The 20,409-nt window shown below is 50.5% G+C and overlaps 1 protein-coding gene across 1 annotated transcript in view; it reads right to left on the reverse strand.

Annotated features, from left to right (window-relative positions):
- Positions 1-1,208: 1,208 nt before the first annotated feature.
- The window catches only part of PECAM1 (platelet and endothelial cell adhesion molecule 1), a 55,242-nt gene continuing 36,041 nt past the window's right edge, over positions 1,209-20,409 (reverse strand). Inside the window, exons 14-16 of the mRNA XM_067715019.1 lie at positions 17,593-17,649; positions 7,069-7,091; positions 1,209-2,254 (exon numbers count right to left, since the gene is read on the reverse strand). Coding sequence (XP_067571120.1) covers positions 2,225-2,254; positions 7,069-7,091; positions 17,593-17,649 — 110 coding nt within the window. The 3' untranslated portion in view covers positions 1,209-2,224. The remainder of the gene's footprint in view (positions 2,255-7,068; positions 7,092-17,592; positions 17,650-20,409) is intronic.

A 20,409-nucleotide genomic window follows, 5' to 3' on the forward strand; every position in this document is an offset into this window, starting at 1 on the left:
AATGAGAAGCCTGCGCACCGCAACGAAGAGTAGGCCCCGCTCACCGCAACTAGAGGAAGCCCGCGCGCAGCAACGAAGACCCAACGCAGCCAAAAATAAATAAATTAATTAATTAAAAAAATTTTTTTAATTAAAAAATATATATACTGAAAGAAAGACCCCTGCATGTGTGGCCTGCTCCTCAGACATATAGACTGAGGGGAAAAATAAAGACCCAATTATGCTCCATTTATAAGTGATAAGCAGTATGAACAGGGTCTTCCCAGCTTCCCCAGAAATGCTCTGCTCTGGTGGCAGCAAGGGACTGAGGAGTTGACACAGGGGCTCGGGGTGCACCCCAAATCACCGACACAACAACTAACAGGCTTGAAGGCTGTTAGCGATTATCCAATCCTTTGTCTCTGCACTGAGTCAATGGCCCTGAAAACCGGGAAATTGTATAGCATCTTTGTGATACAACATTGTGTGTGTGTGTGTGTGTGTGTGTGTGTGTGTGTGTGTGTGTGTGTCTCTACAGCTGCCATCATATTTTGAAAGGAATCTAAACCCTCCAAATGTTAAGAACCGTTAGTCTAACTCATCTTAGAGATGAAGAGACAAAGAGGCTCCTTCAAGTTTCTGCCGCCGCAGACCCAGGACACATGCAGCTCTCCTCTGCCTTCAGGTCCAGTGGGTGGCGCTGGCCTGTGGGGCAGGGAGGTCTGGTCTGAGGCCACGGGGGAGGGTGGATCCTGAGGCCTAGAGGGGTGGGAGGAGGCTTTGCCAGTAGGGTTACCAGATAAAACATAAGATGCCTAGTTAAATTTGAATTTCAGATAAATGAATACTTTTATAGTATAAGTATGTCCCAAATGTTACATGGGACATACTTATACTCAAAAATTATTTGTTGTTTATCTGGAATTCAAATTTAACCGGACATCCTGGTTTGGGGGTGGGGTGGGCAGTTGTTATTGTTCACTCAATCTGACAACAGCAGCCTAGCAGGTTTCAGCTAGGAAGCAAACAGTGAAGCACCTGCTGATGGATATTAATAACTCAGGGTTCGAGACTCAGACTACCTCTGACTTCAGTGAAGGCCACTGAGGTCCTGGCCTGCTGACGGGACCTGCTTGGTTCTCTGTGGCCTTGGATGCCCTGAGGAGTCCCCAGGCACAACAGATACTCTGTACGTGTGTGGCCTCTCAGAAGATGACATCTCACAGGTCTGTGAAGAGTAAAGATCAAATTTATTTAATACAACACCCCTCAGGGTCCCTGCAGCTGTGTCAATGAGGAGGACAAGGGAGGTGGTCTCGCTTGGGTGTGCTCACTAGTGCGACCCACCACAGAATGGCCGCAGCCCCTCATCCACCCACTCAGGGCACCATCAGAAACATTTGAAGACCTCGGGAGACCATTCCTTTAGCAAGGAATAAATAACAAAAAATTAGTAAGAAAAATAGGCATTTCATTTTTCTAGTAAAAAAAAATATTTGCTGGAGGCAACCATCTTCCTGTCCTTCGGCCTTCAGCATGGTAGAGGAAAAGAAAGAAAGGGAACAGAAAACCAGCTTAAGAACATCTGTGCTTTGTCCAACTTCACTTTCTGTTTGGTGCATTGCACAGAATGAACCTCATCTTCAAGCTGGCATCTCAAAGGGGTTGCTCCCAAGCAGCTCTGTTTTCCCATCTGTGGCAGGTGAGGTGGTAGAGGGGACAGGGTGCAGCTGTCTGGTCCATGCTGTGTACTTCCAAGGAACAAGGACTGCCCAGAACCACAGACCCTTGAAGGACCAAAGGCAAAGAGAAAAACTAGCCCCCAAGTCAGGCCATTCGCTAGGAGAGATTGACTACAAAACAGAAACTGGTTTCTGTGTATGAGGGGACTTGGAAAAGTTCTTGATCTCTGTACAAGACAAAATATTCAAGTTTCAAAATATCTCAGTGGCCAGTTTACTCTGAACCTCCTGCTGCTTCTCTCCACTCCCGAGGATGCTCTGGCTTGGTGGGAGGCGGGCCGTGTGGGAAATTAACCAGCCCCTCTGTTAGCCCTTTATACCCAACATAAATGTAGTTAAGATGGATTTGAGAACTGGTGACTTGGCCTGAGGAATTGCCACGTGGTTCGGTGGGAGCAGGGTAGGTTCATAAATAAGTGCACAAAACTCTTGGAATACAGGAATCATCTGCTCTTCTCAGAATGTGGGTGTCCTCCCAGGGAGGAGCGTGTGCTCTCGGAGTCCTAAGTTCCATCAAGGGAGCCTTCCGTTCTCTGCAGTGACAAGAGACAAGACACACTATGGTCACACCCTTCAGGATTGAAGACTGGCCTGGTGGAAAGATATAAAAAACACTGCACAAAGCACGTCTCAAAGGAACTGCAAAGCAGTGCTGTCATCCGAGGACACGCCCCGCCCTGTGGGGCAGCTCCCGCCCACACTCGGTTTTCCCTTCTCTCCACACCTGCTCGGTAGGGCCTGCAGCCTCTACTCCCCCCACAGACACGTTGCACATCAGGCTAGCAACCAACGTCATCAAGCACCCACTGTGAACCCAGCACTAGGTCCCATGGGTGCTACATGGGGAAGACTAGAAAAGAGGAAGACTAGGAAAGTTAAGGGACACCTGGTGTCTTGCTCCAGCTCTGCCTCTAACATGAGGTGAACCTTCTCTAGGTTTGTTTTTATATTTCAAAAATGAAAGACTGAACTCAAATGATCAAACCTAAATGTTTTTAAATTATATGATTCTGCCTTAAAAAGGAATGAAATTCTGATTCATGTCAACATGGATAAACCCTGAAAACATTATGCTAACTGAAATAAGCTAGACACAAAAGGAACAAGTGATTCCACTTAAATGGGGTACCCGGAAGAGCCAAGTTCATAGCGACAGGAAGTAGAATGGTGGCTGCCATTCTGGGTGGAAGGGGAAACAGGAAGTTAGGGCTTCATGGATACAGAGTTTGCGTCTGGGATAATGAAAAGTTCTGTGGATGGATTTGGCAATTGTTGCACAACGATGAGAATGCATTAATGCCCCTGAATTGTACACTGAAAAGTTGTTAAGATGGTAAACTTCATGTTGTGTCCATTTTGCCACAATAAAAGTGAAAAAAAAATTTTTTTCTTAAATTCCAGATGCCACCCTGCAGTGTTCTCTAACTGCTCCACAGGGTATTTGTGTCCCCTACACACCCATCAGTGACTGGACCCCCGTCTGACCCAGGCACTGTTCTTTCTGCTGAGGATGCAAGAACCTGCCCCCGAGAATTTTATATCCTATCAATTATTGACAAACAATGTTAGCATGAAGTTAGAAGGTGGAAGAGGTCCTAACAAACTGCAGAAGGAGTTGAGAGGTGGTGAGAGGACCCTAGCTGGGCAGCGAGGTGGGGTGGATTTTGATGAATGGATGGAGCAAGGGGGCAAGAGTGGAGCAATGCTGGGAGATACTGGGCCCTGGGCAGCAGTGAGTCCGGAAGAGCAGGCAACACCTGCCTGAGTGCCTGACTCTGGGCCCTCTGCGAGCACAGGGCCCCCTGCTGCAGGTGGATCTCAGGGGGAGGCCAGAGCAGAAGTTGTGGGCATTGGCCAACGTCTTGGGAACGCCATGGCCGGGCTGTCTGTCTCCCTGAGGGTTGGCTGAGATGGAGTCCCTGTTTTTTTCTGGTCCTGCCAGGGCTGAGGAGCCTCTCGGAACAGGATGCAGGTCTGTGGGGCCCCAGCCGGAAGGCCAAGGTTCTGCCTCCTCCTTTGCCAGGAGAGACCCAGGCAAGCAGGCCAAGAGAGCTGTGTTGGCCCCCGGGGGCTGGAGGCCCGCCAGCCCTGGCAGCTACCCTCGCTCCACTTCCTCCGCTCAGCTGGGGGTGGTGGGGTGTGTGTGTGTGTGTGTGTGTGACCCTGGTGTCCAGCCTTCTGCAGGCCCCAGACCAAGTCCTTCCCCAGACACCTCCGCTCCCCTCTCCAGGGGAAGTGAGCGCTCGGGGAGCTGCTGCAGGACCAGCTCCAGAGATGGGAAAGGCTGGGCCACAGTCATCCAGGCCTTGGGGATTTGGAAGTGAAGGTTAATGTGCTCACATCTAAGGCTGTGCTTGCCTGTGTGTAAATCAGAGGCCAGCTGTCAGGCACCAAGTACAGCCAAGAAATTGCCCCACTTCTGGCCAGAACATGGTGTGGACACTCTCAAAGGTCATTTTGCTTCTAACGCTCCTGGGATCTCTACTTCCTGCTTCTAGAATGTCTCCCCCCCCAGCCCCCACCAGCACTTCCAGTGAACCAGATCTGTGCTAGGTGCTGGCTTAATCCTTGCAACAACTAAGCGAGAGGGTTCTATTTCCTCCAATTTACAAATGAGGAAACTAAGGCCCCGAGAGGTTAGGAAATCTGCCTGAAGTGACATGTCTAATAAATAGGTATCAGGGAAAAGTCAAGTTTTAATGTGGGTCTCTGCTTCCTGGCAAAGCTTGGCTTGGGTTGAATCCTGTGCTTTGGGTAAGCAACTGCTACCTTCCCCTCAGGTGACAGGGGCATTTCAGGGCCAAGTGAAGTAAATTCTCCACCCGTGCCTTATGCCGCCAGAGTGTTTGATGAAAAGAACTTTAAAATAGATAATCAATTAGCTTTTATATGATAGTTTGCAATCTGCAAAGTACTCTGCACACATGTTTCTCACTTAACCCTTAAGATGGTCTTTAAATAGGCAGACATTACTGTTTTTGTTGTTGCCATCACCATCTCCATTCTACAGATGGGGAAGCTCAGGTGTGGCTGGAGAGCTGGAACTCATGCCCCAGTCCCTTGATCCCAACTCCAGGGCTGTTCCCATTGCAGTCCAGCTGCCCGCTGGCTCCCGGGAGGGAAGGAGATGAGTTGTAACTAGAAATTGCCTTTTGTCAGTAAGAAGGCAAGTCCCTTCCAAGATCCTGAGACCCAGGCAGGTCCAGATTCATCCCTTTAAGTACAGGGTGTTCTCTTTTCACGTTATCTGTCTGCCTGGGCCACAACACGATTTATAAACAAGGCAAAAATGGCAGAGGAAAAATGAAGTCAGAATGTGCCATTGAAGCAAGTCGAACAATACTAAATTAGTGTTTGGCTAAGTGGCTACCTCATTGTTAAGATATTTCCTCCAATATGTTTTCAGAAGCAACGGCCATTAAACAACGGGGAATGATCGCCAGGTTTGATTTCAGGAAGGAAATCCCCTCCCATTTCCCTGCTGAGCAATTCAATTAATTTTCTCCTGACCCTCACCAGCTGATTATTAGGGAAACTATACCTGCTTCTTTTATAAACAAGACGCATTCCCTTAAAGATTCAAAATGCCTTTCCCAACGGCTGGGAATCCCTGTGCTCCCGCCAAAAGACCTTATTATTTTGGGGCACAGGACCAGCCATGGGTGAACACTCAGGAGCATTCTGGAAGCAGACTCCTGGGCCCATGGGCCGGCTTCTGGGGAAAGGGGAAGTTCTGTCTATCCTAGAGCTCAGAGCCTTTGTCCAGAGAGATCATTTGGATTGAAGAAAAAGTAAATAAGTCAGTCCTGCAGGTCCAGCAGACCTGCCTTGGGTGGACACAGCCACGATTATTGCAGCGGGAGAACATCTCTTTATCCGAGTCCCACAAGGCCCATGGGGCAAAGTTCTCACTTTCCACTCTCGCAATGCCATGATGGCTGGGACAGTGACATCATTTCTTGGAGGAAGTCTTGTGTTGTGGACTGGCCGGGGAGTCTGGAGACCTAGGGTTCTAGTCCTGGCTCTGCTATTAACACGCTGGGTGACCCTGGTCGAGCTGTCCTGCCAATTCAGGACTCGGTTTTCTCATCTATAAATTGGGCCCCTTTTCCTTCCAATGCAACAGTCTCTGATTTCAGGAGTCTGGGTGGCTTAGGCTAGAAAAAGACATTCATTTCATTCCTCTTTTCCTTAAATTGATAGCCTTCCTCCATAAAAAGAATGTCAGCGGCTTCCTGTCTGTCAAAGGCATAATGAGTTCTCTGTTTTACAAGAATTCAGACTCGGGCAAAACAAAGGAAGCTGGGGGCCCATTGGAAGGGCTACAGGCAATCTTGCTGAAAGTTCTTCCCAGACCTTAAAGAAGCAGTTTGCGAGACAAATCCCTCATTTCTTAAGACGTTAGCTGCCCAGTTAGTTAACTCTTGTGCTGCTGGGTAGCTCATAAAAAGGTTGGGAGTAGGAAGATAGGGGAAAATGGGTCTTCGCAAAACTTGAACTTGGGCCTCTGCACTTCTTTTAAACATTCCCATCTGCCAAGTGGCAGCTTCCTAAACCCTCTATTTCCTACAGAATGAAACCTCATAATGAGGTGTTGGAGTCTTTCCCAAGCAAGCCCTAACTTACCTTTCCCCTATCCCTTGTCACCGGCACCCCTGTCTGCTCCCATTCTGAGCTGCTAGAGACTGCTCCAACCCTCACGCCTCTGCCCCTGATGATCTTTCTACCTGGACGCTGCTGGAACCCGCTCACTCCTCATGGCCCATCCAAATGACCCCTCCTTGGGGAAGAGACCACTAACCAGGCAGAACAAAGTACCTCTGTTCTCTGTTTCCATGGCTTCTGGAGTAGCTGTTATCCCTTTGCTTTCTCAGCCAAGAAAACTCATCTGATTCCCTCACTGGATCAAAGACCTTGTGTGTCCCCTGCAGCAGAGGGCCTGGTGTGTGAGGGTGACTGTTGGACGCTTCTCTTCTCCAAGTACACCCCCCGAATCTGCCTCACCTCCAAGGACCTAGCCTCAGAGGAAATGTGGACTTTGCTCATCTGGAGCTGAGAGCCCTAGATTCCCAACCCTGCGGGGGACTTCCAGGCTCTCCCTTCACAAGTGGGCTGAGTCATAATGATGGAAACAGTAGGAGAGAATTTCAAAATCACAGCTGGCCTAGAAAACCTGGCTAGCCTGATGACCAGGCTAGTCAGAGGAGCCCAGGCTCCTGGTCTATAACAGACGAGGCTAGTCTACGGGTGTCATTGCTGGGGCTGCAGAACCTGGGTGAGTCTGGAAATATTTCATTGTTCGATGGACTGTTTTAAAAAAAATAGTGCATATGAAATGTATACTTACAGAATATCTGTTTTCCACGAAATCTGCAAAACAAAGGGTAACATGGAGGTGAGCTACACAGAGTATGAGTTAGGCTCCCCCCACCCCCCACGCCCAACATCTCAGGAGCTGCGCAAATAAAGAGGGAGGGAGGGGGCGCAGTGCAGGAGATGCCAGACCCTCAAGCTCACCGGGTGCCCAGGTTTATGGCTCCTTTGCCCACAGATAGCTTCCCCTGGGCCCTGTAGCTCCATGTGACAAGCATATAAAGTCCCGGGCAGCTAGTTTAACATTTTAAACAGTTGTTTAAGAATTAATAGCACCTGTTAGTTAGGGGAAAAAACTGAAAACTACAGAAAAGTAGAAAGCAGGTAACAATTATCTCTGGTTCCACTGTTGACTTAAATGTCAACATTTAAGTTGAGGTGCTTTCCAAGTTTTGGCTATTTTAAATAATGCTGCCAACGTCCTCTTTGGGAATAAAGCAATTTCCATATTTCATACTAGTTTGTCTATTCCCAGGAGTGGGATCAAATGGAGCAGAAAGTACAAACAAGGCCAACGCCCTTGGCATATATGGTTCAAGTGCTGTCTGAAGGGTAGGGCCCAGGGAGCCTCATCTCAGTCATCCGGAGACCACACAGTCTTCCTGCCAGGGTGCATGCCGGGACTGGCTGGACATTCTGAAAATGTCCAGAAGAGAACAGGAGACATTGCGTCGAAGGTGCGTGACCCCCGCCTGCATTAGTTAGGGATGATTTTCACGGCAAGAGGCAAGAGAGGGCTACGATTTGCCTCTTGGACAGGACCAGGCCCCACTAACAGCAGAGTTTCTGAATGGGGAGTGGCCTACATGTTGGGGCTGATTCCCCAAATAGCCCACCATGGACACGGTTCCGAAGACACAGAAGCCTGGGGAAGGCCCAAGAGGAGATGAGGGTTTGGGGGTTGGTTGCCATTCTTAAAGGTGGTGGAGAGTCATACTCTGTCCCCACTCCCAAATCCTCAGTCTTACTTGAGAGGCAATTCAAGGGGCCTTGGTGCCGCCCAAGCTCAAGCCCAGTCCCTTTGAATCCTGGGCTGTCTCAGGACACAACTGTCACAACGGGAGTCACAATCTTCTGTTTCTTTCTCTAATTTAAAAATATCCTGTTTCCACCAGTCTACTTCCTCCTCAAACCCTGTCTTATCACAGCTCCATTGTGCGTCTCCTCTAGAGGGAACAGGGCCAGGAGTTCCTAAGGGGCCCCCTTCTGTCCTGGCTGGGTCAGAGGTAGGCGTCAAAGGCCAAATAGATGAATCAGCCCGACCAAGAAGTTGAGCCATTGTGTAAACTTCCACACATTGAGTAAGGCTGTGGGCAGCACCCCACCCCCAGCCCAAACCTGACCTGGGAGGACCCAAAGGATCCCATGCTTCCCGTTCCTCCAAAGCCCCAAGGGCTCTGGAATCAGACACAAGAGGGCAAGAGCCTCAGGCTGTGTTTCCTAAAGCAACAGGGACACAGAATACTAAAATTCAAGTACGCTGATGATGCGGATGGAGCTCCAAGTTACGCACACTTGTTTTGTTTCTTTTTGGTACCAGAATCTGGTGGGTAGTATCCATATTTTTTTTTAATAAATTTATTTATTTATTTATTGGCTGTATTGGTTCTTCCTTGCTGCGTGTGGGTTTTTCTCTAGTTGCAGCGAGCAGGGGCTACTCTTTGTTGCAGTGCGTGGGCTTCTCACCGCAGTGGCTTCTCTTGTTTCAGAGCACGGACTCTAGGTGCACAGGCTTCAGTAGTTGTGGCACCTGGGCTCAGTAGTTGTGGCTCACGGGCTTTGTTGCTCTGTGGCATGTGGGATCTTCCCGGACCAGGGCTCGAACCCGTGTCCCCTGCATTGGCAGGCAGATTCTTAACCACTGCGCCACCAAGGAAGCCCCCATATATTTTTTTAATGGAGCAAGTTTTACCACCTTGCACTCTGAGGTAGGAGATGCCACCCTGGGGGAAGGCTGGCAGTGCCCACTAGGCTAGTTTGCTCTGGGTCTCGCAGGATGGGTGGGGACGGGTCCTCAAGTGCTCTTCTCTCCCTTCCAGAGGGGACATGGCATAGGGCCCCTCTGTTCTTTGGTCCCGTCTCCATGACCAGCCACTCTTGGTATACTGGATTTCTGCTCCCTTAAGAAGTATCCCAGAAGTCTGAATTCCAGGCAAGGAGAAAGCAGAAGAAGGAGGCTGAGTGAGGGAGGTGGGCCCTGCCTGATCCAAAAGACATAGGTTAGTGTCTGGAGCAGGACTTGGCATCTCTCCCCAGAACCGCTAGTTGTCAGGTGGGATGTGCCCAGGATACCTCCAAGGTGGGCACAGGGCATCTAGGGAGGAAAACCAGCTCTCGTCTTGGAGGAATGACAGGAAACGAATTCCTCCAAACCAGAGTTCCTTAACACTGGCACTACTGACATTCTGGGCTGGATAGTTCTTTGTTATGGGGCTTGTCCTGTGCATTCTAAGATGTTTAGCAGCATCCCTGGCCTCCAACCATTAGATGCAGTAGCACCCCTCCTCCTGCCCCAAATTATGACAACCAAAAATGTCTCCAGACATTGCCAAATGTCTCTTGCATTGAGAACCTCTGCCCTAAACTGTGGAAATCTTATCCTAGACCTTAGTTCTTTCATAGGGAAGAACTTGACTGCATTGCTAATTAATTATAATAAACCGCTTTATTCTCCTGCCTTAAAAACTGGGGTAAATATATGTTAATAAGTTATGCTTTGGATGAACTGCAAACCATTTTATAAAGTACTTTCAGGATGAGCTGGGGCACTGTAAAGCCATCCATCGCTGAATCAGAGTGAAGATACACACTTCCCTGGCTAGCCGGGAATTCCAGTTCACACCAGGCTCCAGCAGGCTGAGGGAAGCTGAGGAGCGTTGCCACGGATAACTGTGAGCCGACTCATGGAGAGGCTCTCTACCCAGCTACGGTTTAGCTCTTTTAGCTCCTGTCACTAGGAGAGCACTAGAGCACAAGGGGGAGGAAAAGAATCAAAACTTTCCTAGAATTAGTTGGCACCAGGCAGAGGAGGAAGAGGTGGGGTGGGGGGCGCCTTTGACTCCAGGTCAGCTCACAGCCCAGAGCACCAAGCTATGAAAAAACCCTGCGAAGACGCCTCCCCCATCTCAACCAAGAGGGCTCAGCTGAGTAACAGACTATCCTGCGTGAAGTCCAAAACCACGTGGGTGGGAGTAAACGGGCTCTCGTTAAGGGCTGGGAGAGAGAGGTACCACACTGGCACCTGGATCACTTTCCTGCAGTGCTCACTTCCGGGGATCATCCACATGGCTGCTTCTGAGGAGCACGAAAACAGACGAGTTTTCCCGTTTCTGGTAAAAGCCGTATTGTTAACCATAACTACAGCTGCTACTGCTGACAAACCCTAACCTCAGGCAAATGAGGGAAAAGGAAACAAGAACTTTAAAAAACCCCAAATGCTAAGCTTGCAGATCTAAATGATGAGGAAATTATCAGCATTTTCTCCATTCCCCTGAGAAAGCTGAAGCTCAGTGAGGGGCAGAATCTCTTTCTCCACCCGTTCTGGCAGTGTCCCTGGGGCTTGCTCTGTCTTCTCCTGAGGCTGACTTCAATTTGGTCTCTTTCTGACAAAAGTCTTCCAAGTTCTGAGCATCCCTCTCCTCCCTCCCTAACAGGCAGGGAACATGTAGCAAAGAATCATCGAATGGCTGGAAAGTGAAAAAGCTCAAAGATCGAGAGGTTTCCTCGCCTCAGACTGACTTAATTGCTGGGACAGGAAGGTGTTAGCTCAGCAGTATGTCAACAAAATAGAATAGCAGCACAGGGAACTCTGCTCAATATTATGTAACAACCTAAATGGGAAAAGAATTTGAAAAATAATAGATACATGTATATGTTAAAAAAAAAAAAAGGCAAAGTAACTCCAATGGGAAAATAAGCTTTAATATCAAAATTTTCTAGTATGCTACTGTATTAGTACTTATATTTTCCTAAAAATGAATATTTCAGGTGTTGGAATAGTTAAGAGTAGGAAACATAATGCCATTTGTGCTTGAGTCACTGTAACAACATATTAATAATGAATTTAAATTTTCCAACAGGAGCTTCCCTGGTGGCACAATGGTTGAGAGTCCACCTGCCGATGCAGGGGACACGGGTTCGTGCCCCGGTCCGGGAAGATCCCACATGCCGTGGAGCGGCTGGGCCCGTGAGTCATGGCTGCTGAGCCTGTGCGTCCAGAGCCTGTGCTCCGCAACGGGAAAGGCCAAAACAGTGAGAGGAAAAAAAAAAAGAATCCGCCTGCCAATGCAGGAGACACGGGTTCGATCCCTGGCCCGGGAAGATCCCACATGCTGCAGAGCAACTAAGCCCGTGAGCCACAACTACTGAGCCTGCGTGCCACAACTGCTGAGCCCACGTGCCACAAATACTGAAGCCTACACGCCTAGAGCCCATGCTCTGCAACCAGAGAAGCCACCGCAGTGAGAAGCCCGCATACCGTAATGAAGACTAGCCCCCACTCGCCGCAACTAGAGAAAGCCCGGGAGCAGCAATGAAGACCCAACACAGCAAAAAAAAAAAAAATAAATTTATAAAAAATAAAAAAAAAAAAGAATCTGCCCGCCAACGCAGGGGACACAGGTTCGAGCCCTGGTCCGGGAAGATCCCACATGCCACGGAGAAACTAAAACCGTGCACCACAACTGCTGAGCCTGTGCTCTAGAGCCCGCAAGCCACAACTACTGAAGCCCGCGCACCTAGAGCCCGTGCTCCGCAACGAGAGAAGCCACCGCAATGAAAAGCCCGCATGCCGCAACGAGGAGTGGCCCCCCTTTGCCCCAACTAGAGAAAGCCCGCATGCAGCCAAAAATAAATTAAATAAATTTATAGAAAAAAATTTTTTTCCAATAAATTTTCAACTATGAAAAAATACAGAAGAGCAGATGTGTGTGACTGTGGTCAAGACCCAGTGGGAGGTAATGAGTTGGAAGAGATGCCTCCCTCCCTCCTCATTTTATAGAACCCACCTGTCCACAACAGCCCTTATCCACTCAAGGGCCACGTACGTTCCTGAGGAACACTGACACATCCACCCCGCAGCAGCTCCACTGAGGCCAAGGGAATTTTAGTGGGGACTTGTGAGGAAACTGACATCTGATGGGATAGCAGTGGGGGTGGGGCCAAGTCTTATAACCTGATGAGGGCGGAGCCAAGACCAACCCCCAGGTCTCCTATTAAGGGTGTTTTCCATGAGGTTTGCGGTACAGAGAACCACCCAGGCTGGCCTCTGGCTGACACAATGCAGCAGAAACACGGTAAAATGGCCCCTGAGATCCAGGACTTAACTCAGATTTGAAGGGCAAACGTGGAGTCAAAGGTGGGCAGAGGATTAGGATTGGCGCCAAGGGACCTGGGGAGTGACTCTTAGAAGGGACTGAGTCCCCACCCACCACAGACATGTTCCAGAGCCTGGGTCTGGAGCGACCAAGGCATAGACAAATGACCATCCCTTCCAAACGCCAGGATGCTGAGGCTCTGAATGTTATGATTGGAAAGCAACTTAAGATCATTCATTCAACCACCTGATCTGACAGATTAAAACAGCTGAAGGTAGTCAAGTTCACAGGGACACAAAGTAGAACAGTCGTCGTTGCCAGGGTCTGGGTCTGGGGAATTATCATTTAATGGGTAAGGAGTATCAGTTTGGAAAGACGAAAAAGTTCTGGAGATGGATGGTGGTGATGACCATACAACGATGTGATTGTACTTAGTGTTACTGAAATGTACATGTAAAAATGGTTAAAATGGCAAGTGTTATGTGTTGGGTTGGCCAAGAAGTTCGTTTGGGTTTTTCCATGTTACGAAAACCCGAATGAACTTTTTGGCCAACCCAATATATTTTACCACAGGTTTAAAAAAAAAAAAATGCTGAGCTCAGAGCCTACAGCCAAGATTGCAAAGACCTGGTGCCTCCCACGGCCTACCAGATCCCCTGACACCCTCTCCAGCCCCGCCTGGGGTTGCTCCTTGGAGGCAGGCCTGCCTGTTGCCCTTTTGCTTATCTAGAGGAGCAGTTTTCCTTTGCATCACTCAGGGGAAAAAGGGGGTCTAAGAGCCAGAACTACGCCCTGTGAGCCATTTCCCAAAATAGCCAGCCCTGAAGTGCTGCTCGTTGGAAGATGATGGGGAACTGAGAAACTGGGGAAGTTTCTTAGTTGGGGAAGAACAAAAACCTAAGAAGGAAAAGTCAGATAAGACTCAGCTCTGCGCTCAGCCTGCTCCCAGACCAGCCCAGAGACCCTCACGGGGCCTTTGTTTTTATTGTGAGTCACACCCTCCCCTCAACACACACACACACACACAGACACACACAGACACACACACAGACACACACAGACACACACACACATACAGTGTTTCTGGGTTATCTCTGCCGGCCAATCTAGAGCAATTCCTCCAGGATTGCTGGGGAGTAAGAAAGACTCTACCGCTTCAAACGAGAAGCACAGCAGAACTCAGAGTGGTACAGTCAGAAGGGAACTCAGAGCATCTAGAAAATGGTTCTAAAAGTGTGTCCCCAGACCAGTAGCAGCAGCATGTGGGAATCTGTCAGAAACGCAAATTCTCAGCTCACTTAGACCTACTGAATCAGAGGTGGTGCCAGTCTACCTGTATTGTAACCAACCTGGAGAACCCCTGATCCAGATTCGAGCCCATGCCCCTCATTCCACAGAGAAGGTGACAGAGGTCCCGAGAGGCTCCATGACTCACCCAGGCTCACCCAGACCACACCAGGCTGTTACTCTTAATTTCTAAAGTAGACAGAGTTGCATCCTCTAATTAGGCTGATGAAAGTGGAAACCAGTTGATTTGGCAACACAGGGGAAACATGAGGGTGGTGAAGTGCGCCACTCTGCAGCCAGGCTCCCCACACTCCGTCCCTGCTCTGCCACCACTGGCCTTGGGACCAGCACAAGCTATTTCACCTCTGCCCATTTCCCCATCTGTAGAGCAGGAATAATAATAGAGCCTCCATCAACCCTATGGTGGTTTTGAGTGGCTGACAGAGGAAAAAAAAGAAAAGGGAAGAGGAATCAACCAAGGCCTGCAGCCTCCTCCCCTTGGGCAGCAGCTCAGTGGGAAACGCTCAAAAACAGGAACTCCCTTGGCTTCCAGGACGCTGGCTTTTGCAGCAGCGATGTGGTTTTGGCTATAAGACCCAGGGCTCCCTCTACCTACCTGGCAGGAGCTGGCTGCCAGATGACAGACCAGATTATAGAGAGACCCAAGCCCCAACTGACACCTAATGGCCCAGATAGCACAGTGGGAATGCCCTGGCCTGGGAGTCCGGAGCTGGCTCTAGTCTTGCCCTGGGCCAGGCACTAGGGCTCAAGTTCCTCATGCATTTTTCAGCTAAAATGGATTGAATGCTCACTGTATGGTAGGGGTGATACACTGACTGCATGCTTGGAGTAAACGGCGCCGTCTCATCCCCTTTTCTCATTTAATCGCATCTCCATTTAACAGTTGAAGAAACTAAGTCATCACAGAGAGGTCAGGCCTCTTGGTCAAAGTCGCACAGTTGTTAAGTGGCAGCACCAGGACAGGGGCTCAGATATCCCCCAGCAAAACAGGGCTCTTTACCACCTCAAATCCCTACCGGGTTGGGTTCTATGGTGCCTGTGGTCTGTTCCAGCCTGAGGCCAGCCGGAGCAGTCAGGTTCCAACAGCCGGGGACTGGGGACTCAGGCATCTAGAACCAGCCTGGGGACACTGAGAGAACCCACTTGAACAGCTACCCTGAAGCAGAGTAGAAAACCAGAATATGCCACCCCCAAACATGCCACTTTGGCATAAGGGTTATTTTGAGCTAGAGGCAAATGAGCATCAACGGATGCAGAAGGAAGGCTTCCGGGAGCTTCCCTCACCCCACTCCACCGAGTTACTCTCACTGCTTTTTTCTTGTTAATCTGTCTTTTTTCAGGCTAATTTGCAGGGTCCCTAACACAAGCCCTTTGGAATCCACACTGGGCGTGGCCTTCACCAACTGTATGGGGCCTCCAGGGGTGGCCTCAGGTGGCCACAGCCCGCCCCCCGCCCCTCCCCGGCCTCCTGTAGCCGGGGTTCCCTGTGGCCTCCACACTTCACCAGCTTCCCTTCCCCAAACCAAAGGCAGCTCAATGATCAGGAGCATGGAATCCAGCTCTGGGGTGGGCCAGTTCTGGTGTACTAACGCTAACCGTGGGGAACTGTTTTAAGCCCTCTATGCTTCAGGATCCTCATCTGAAAAATGGGATTTACTGTGGAGGATTGAAAGAGATAATGTAATATAGACCACTTAGCACAAACAGCAAGTGCTTAATAAACGTGAGTTTTTGCATAACCAAAGCGACTGAAAGCGAACCATCTCAGGGACCACCACGAGGAAAGCAAAGGGGGCATTTTTACACAATTACCCATCAGGACCAACCTTGAACCTGATCTGAGCTTCAGCTTTCTGTTACACTGGAAGAATAGAGGAAGCCTATTTCTAAATTTGCGTTTTGCTAGCTCTGAATAGACTGAGAATGCAAAATGAGATACTGAAGCCAAGAATTCCCCAGGAAATGGTTTTCAAATTATCATTCAGTCAAGTTCTCCATGGGGCTGAGTTTCTGCTCTACCCATGAAAATACCACTTTTAAAAAGATTAGTTAAGGGGTGATTCCTAGTTCAGATAACAAGTAGGCTCTTCAGGTAAGACAGTGCTTCTCTAATATTGGCAGCATCAGAAATACGTGGGACCAGGACTTCCCTGGTGGCTCAATGGATAAGACTCCATGCTCCCAATGCAGGGGGCCCGGGTTCGATCCCCGGTCAGGGAACGAGATCCCACATGCGTGCCGCAACTAAGAGTTCGGATGCCACAACTAAGGAGCCTGCGTGCTGCAACTAAGGAGCCCACAGGCCACAACTAAGACCTGGCACAACCAAAATAAATAAATAAATATTAAAGAAAAAAAAAGAAATATGTGGGACCTTGTTGGGAGTTCAGATTCTGGAGATTCTGACCCTGTGAGTCTGGTTTGGGCCTGAGATCGTTGCTACCTGTCTGTGGACCATCCTTGGGGTAGCCAGGCTTTATCAAAGTTTTCCAGCCTGTTTTAATAATTCCCTTTCAAAGAATCCACTTAAGTAGAGGTTTGTTGTACAAAGCAAGACATCTGCATAGTGACTATTTTCCCCTGGAATGTTTATGCCCTTTGGGTTGTGACTTATTTTCAGAATTTAAAAGTAGTCTTTGTGTGAAAACAGACTCAGAGGGCTTCCCTGGTGGCGCAGTGGTTGAGAGTCCGCCTGCCGATGCAGGGGACGCGGGTTCATGCCCCGGTCCGGGAGGATGCCGCGGAGCGGCTGGGCCCGTGAGCCATGGCCGCTGAGCCTGCGCATCCGGAGCCTGTGCTCCGCAACGGGAGAGGCCACAACAGTGAGAGGCCCACGTACCGCAAAAAAAAAAACCAACAGACTCAGATACAGGGAACAAACTGTTGGTGCCAGAAGGGAGGAGGATGGGGGATAGGTGTAGGGAATTAGGAGGTAACAAACCTACAGTTATATAAAAAGATAAGTCATGGGGATATAATATATCACATAAGGTATATGGCTAATAATATTGTAATAACTCTGTATGGGGACAGATGGTTACTAGACTTATCGTGGTGATCATTTCACAATGTACGCAAACGCCAAACCACTAGGTAGAACACTTGAAGCTTACATAATATTGTACATCGACTTGATTTCAATAAAAAAAAAAGATAAAAAAATAAAAGTGGTCTTTGTGGATTTCATTTCATGAGAATAGAATAGAATAATTACACAAAAAATGAGATTGCTGGGAGCATCCCCAGTTCCGTGTCTGTTCAGTCCCAGGGAATCTCTCCATGAGGAAGCAGTGGAAATGGGAAATGAAGTGGGGTCCGGGCTGAAATCAAAGGAAGCGGAAGTAGATCCATACACCCTTCCCCAAAGTCGGCATGCTCCCAGAAAGGCTGAAGCTACTGAACGTCTTCAAAGCAAAGCACCGACTTTGCCTAAGACCTTCGGGAGCCCCAGTGCACCAGGGCCCGGGTGAGGAGCAGGTGGGGCCCCTGGCTGGCACCTGAGAACAGGCAGGGCCACGCTGCTTCTCTTGGGGTCAGGAGTGCCCGGGAGGCTGCTGGGCATCTCATGAGCACACAGGGGTGCCAGGACACGCTTTGGTCCACCTGGCCGTTAGTTGGGTGTGAAGGTATAAGGTTCTGTTTGCCTGGCATGCAGCCAGCACTCAATAAGTGTTCATCGACTAAATAAATAGTACACGTCACCTGTGGCCACATTTTAAGTGTGGTGGGGAAGAGAGGGTTAACAACTCTGGCACCCTTTCTGGCTGCCTTGGCTCCTTCTTTCCCCTGCCCACTCCCAGGACCCCATGGATGAGTTTGCGGGAAGCGCCCTCCCCCCAACCCCCGGTTGGGGGAGCTAAGGGGCCCTCACTCACCGGGGTCAGCTTTCCGGATTTCACTGTACACTGTCTCCGTGCCCTTTGTTCCCAGACCTGGAAAGGGACCAAGCACAGGTCAACAACTGCCTCTGGGCACCAGGTCAGCTCACTGCTGAAGCAGGAAAATGTCGGAGGCTCCCAGGCAAGGCTGTACCCCACTACCCACCCCACGAGTGCCCATCTCCAGGAGCCCCTGGAATCCCTGTCACTACTGAGCCCGGGCCATTTCCCGGCTTTAGAAGATCATGGTCCCTCCAGCATCACTCTCAGCCTAGAAGTATGAGGCCAACAGGCCACTGTGGGACCCCTGGACCTAGGGGGCGCAGGTAGAGGTACCCCCAGCACAGACCTGTAGCCTCCAGCTCGGTGGCCCCATCCCTCTTCCTCTGCCACTGTGTCCCTCTGTCCAGCTGCTCTGCCAGCCCCTCTCAGGAGGCTGGGTTAGGGTCTCCCAATTACCCAAGGTCAGGGTTAGAGCCTGGGTATCATCTGTGACTCTAAGGATAAGCTGGGGCCCAGTTACAACTCTAGACAACTGGGCTGGTTGATTTCAAATGTCAGCAAGCCGGGCCTCACTGCAGATCGATTGAATTAGTCCAGGGTGGGCCCTGGTGTTGGTGTTTTTAAGAGCGTCCCAGGGGATTTTAATATGCAGACAGGGTTCAGATCCTCTGGTCTGGACCCTTTCTGAACAACAGACAAGATGACCCACTTAGGGTGTGGATTACACCCAGAGGAGCCTCAGTGGTTTGAGAGACAAAGAGCCCCTGTACAGCCATCTGTTTAAGCTGACGTACACACACAGGTTATGTACACACACACGTACACACGCTCATGGTGCATCTACATGCACTTACACACACAGACCCTCAGGGGATGCAGCCCGCCACTTCCCTCTCACCTGCACAAAGGACCAGGAAGCCTTATTGTAGAAAGCTGCCTGATGCCGTGTGGCCAGCATTCTCTCTCTATAAATCGGGAAACGGAACCCCAGACTGGGTGATGCTTCCTGCCGCCACGGTCAGTGCCACGTGGATGTCGTTTTCCTCAGTGGCAGATGGCCAGGGCACGTACACGGATTCTAACTACACCAAGATACCCTCGACTCACCAGGCTCCCCTCTCTCATGCCCTGGTCCTGCACACACTCCTTCGCTGTCTGCACGGCCCTTTTGCTTTGCCCCGTTCCTCCTCATCCTCCAAGCCCCAGGACAAGCTTCGCTCCTGCACTTGGGTGCACATACCCTCACACACCTACACACTCCCTGACACACTCCCCCCTTCCCTGTGCCCTGGGCAGTTACGTGGGCGCCCACGGCACACTGACACGACTCGCCCCCACAAGCATCTCCCCTGGCGGGCCCCACGCCCTCTAGGGCAGCGCCCGGGTCTTGTGCTCCTCCCGATCCCAGATTTTGCACAGCTGCCTGGGGCGCCTGTAAAGGTTGATGGGACAGTGAAGACAACAGTCAACGTCCCTGCGGGTGTCTCTGTCTCAGACTCCAACCTTCAGGAGGCTCTTGGCATGATCAGCCTGATCCCTGAAGTTTTAGGTCTTAGGATTAAAATCACGGTCATTCGTCACACACTACGTGGTCGTGGTTCTTATGTCATGATCTAAATGGCAGGAGAAAGCTTGGGTGGCAGTTCAGATAGACAGCTGTACTTGGGGCACTTGGGGTGCCAGGACCTTGCAGAAGGCATCGTAGCGACTCCCCCCAGGGCACCGAATAGCAGTTGGTACTCAGCAGAGTGGCTGAGATACCAGGCACCCCCTGCTGGGACACCTGCCTTTCTCTAAGAGCACAGCAGAGATGCCCTCACCACTCTCCACTCTCCACGGCAGCAGATCTGAAGGTGCAGAAGGAAGCTCCAGCAACTCCCCTATCTACTGGGGGTTCTACCGCATCACTAAGGGACTCTTTGCTCAATGTCAGGCATGGGCAAGTCACTCGTTCAACATGGTCCTAACACCTATTGTGTGCTGGGCACTGTGGAAGAGGAAAAGGTGACCGGGGACCTGGTTCCAGCTTTCGGAAGCTCCGGGCCGGGCCGTGGGGCGGATGGTATGCAAACAATGCTGTGACAAACTCTAGGACACTGCATACCAGGAGCACTGGGGGCCCTGCCAACTCATCCTCCTTCACAGTGGGAGCTGGGGGCGTTGGGAGGGAATGGAGGGGAGGGAATGGAGGGGAGGGAATGGAGGGGAGGGACTGCGCGGCCAAGCCTGGGGCCCTGGACACCCTTGGGAGCTCCACCACCCCCAGGCACATAAGGGGTGGCGGGTAGACCTCTGGTCACCTTGGGGACGCTCTGACACCCTCTGGACCCAAGGAGCTGCACTCAACTCCCTTTCACCTCATAACTCTGTGTATCAGCCAGGGCAGCAGGATGGTTTCACTTCTTGGTTGAGTTGCCAGATTTGCAGCTGGCCCAGCAGTTTCCCCCACTGCCCTCCTGGCTCCGCCCGGCCAGGGGACGGGGTTTGCAGCTCACTGAGAGTGCCCCTCCTCCCGCTGCTCCGAGGCAGCAGCTGCCTGCTAACGACTAAACCAGGCCAGCAGGCTGTTTGTCTCTGCTGCCAGGGATGTTTCCGGATGGGCTTTGTTTTGGCTTCTGTTTTTCTCTGTTAACAGAGAAAGAGATGGCTTCAACGTCAAGGGGTTTTCCCAGCAATTAGTCTCAGAGCAAACATGCAGCAGACCAGGATTTAACGAGTTCCTTCCCACCCCTCCTCCACCTCCAAGTGACCACTTGGTCAGCTGCCAGCCACGGTTAGAGCTGGACATGGTCCCCACTCCTTCCTCCATCC

The sequence above is a fragment of the Pseudorca crassidens genome, chromosome 19, assembly GCF_039906515.1.
Source record: "Pseudorca crassidens isolate mPseCra1 chromosome 19, mPseCra1.hap1, whole genome shotgun sequence".
Lineage (NCBI taxonomy): Eukaryota > Metazoa > Chordata > Mammalia > Artiodactyla > Delphinidae > Pseudorca > Pseudorca crassidens.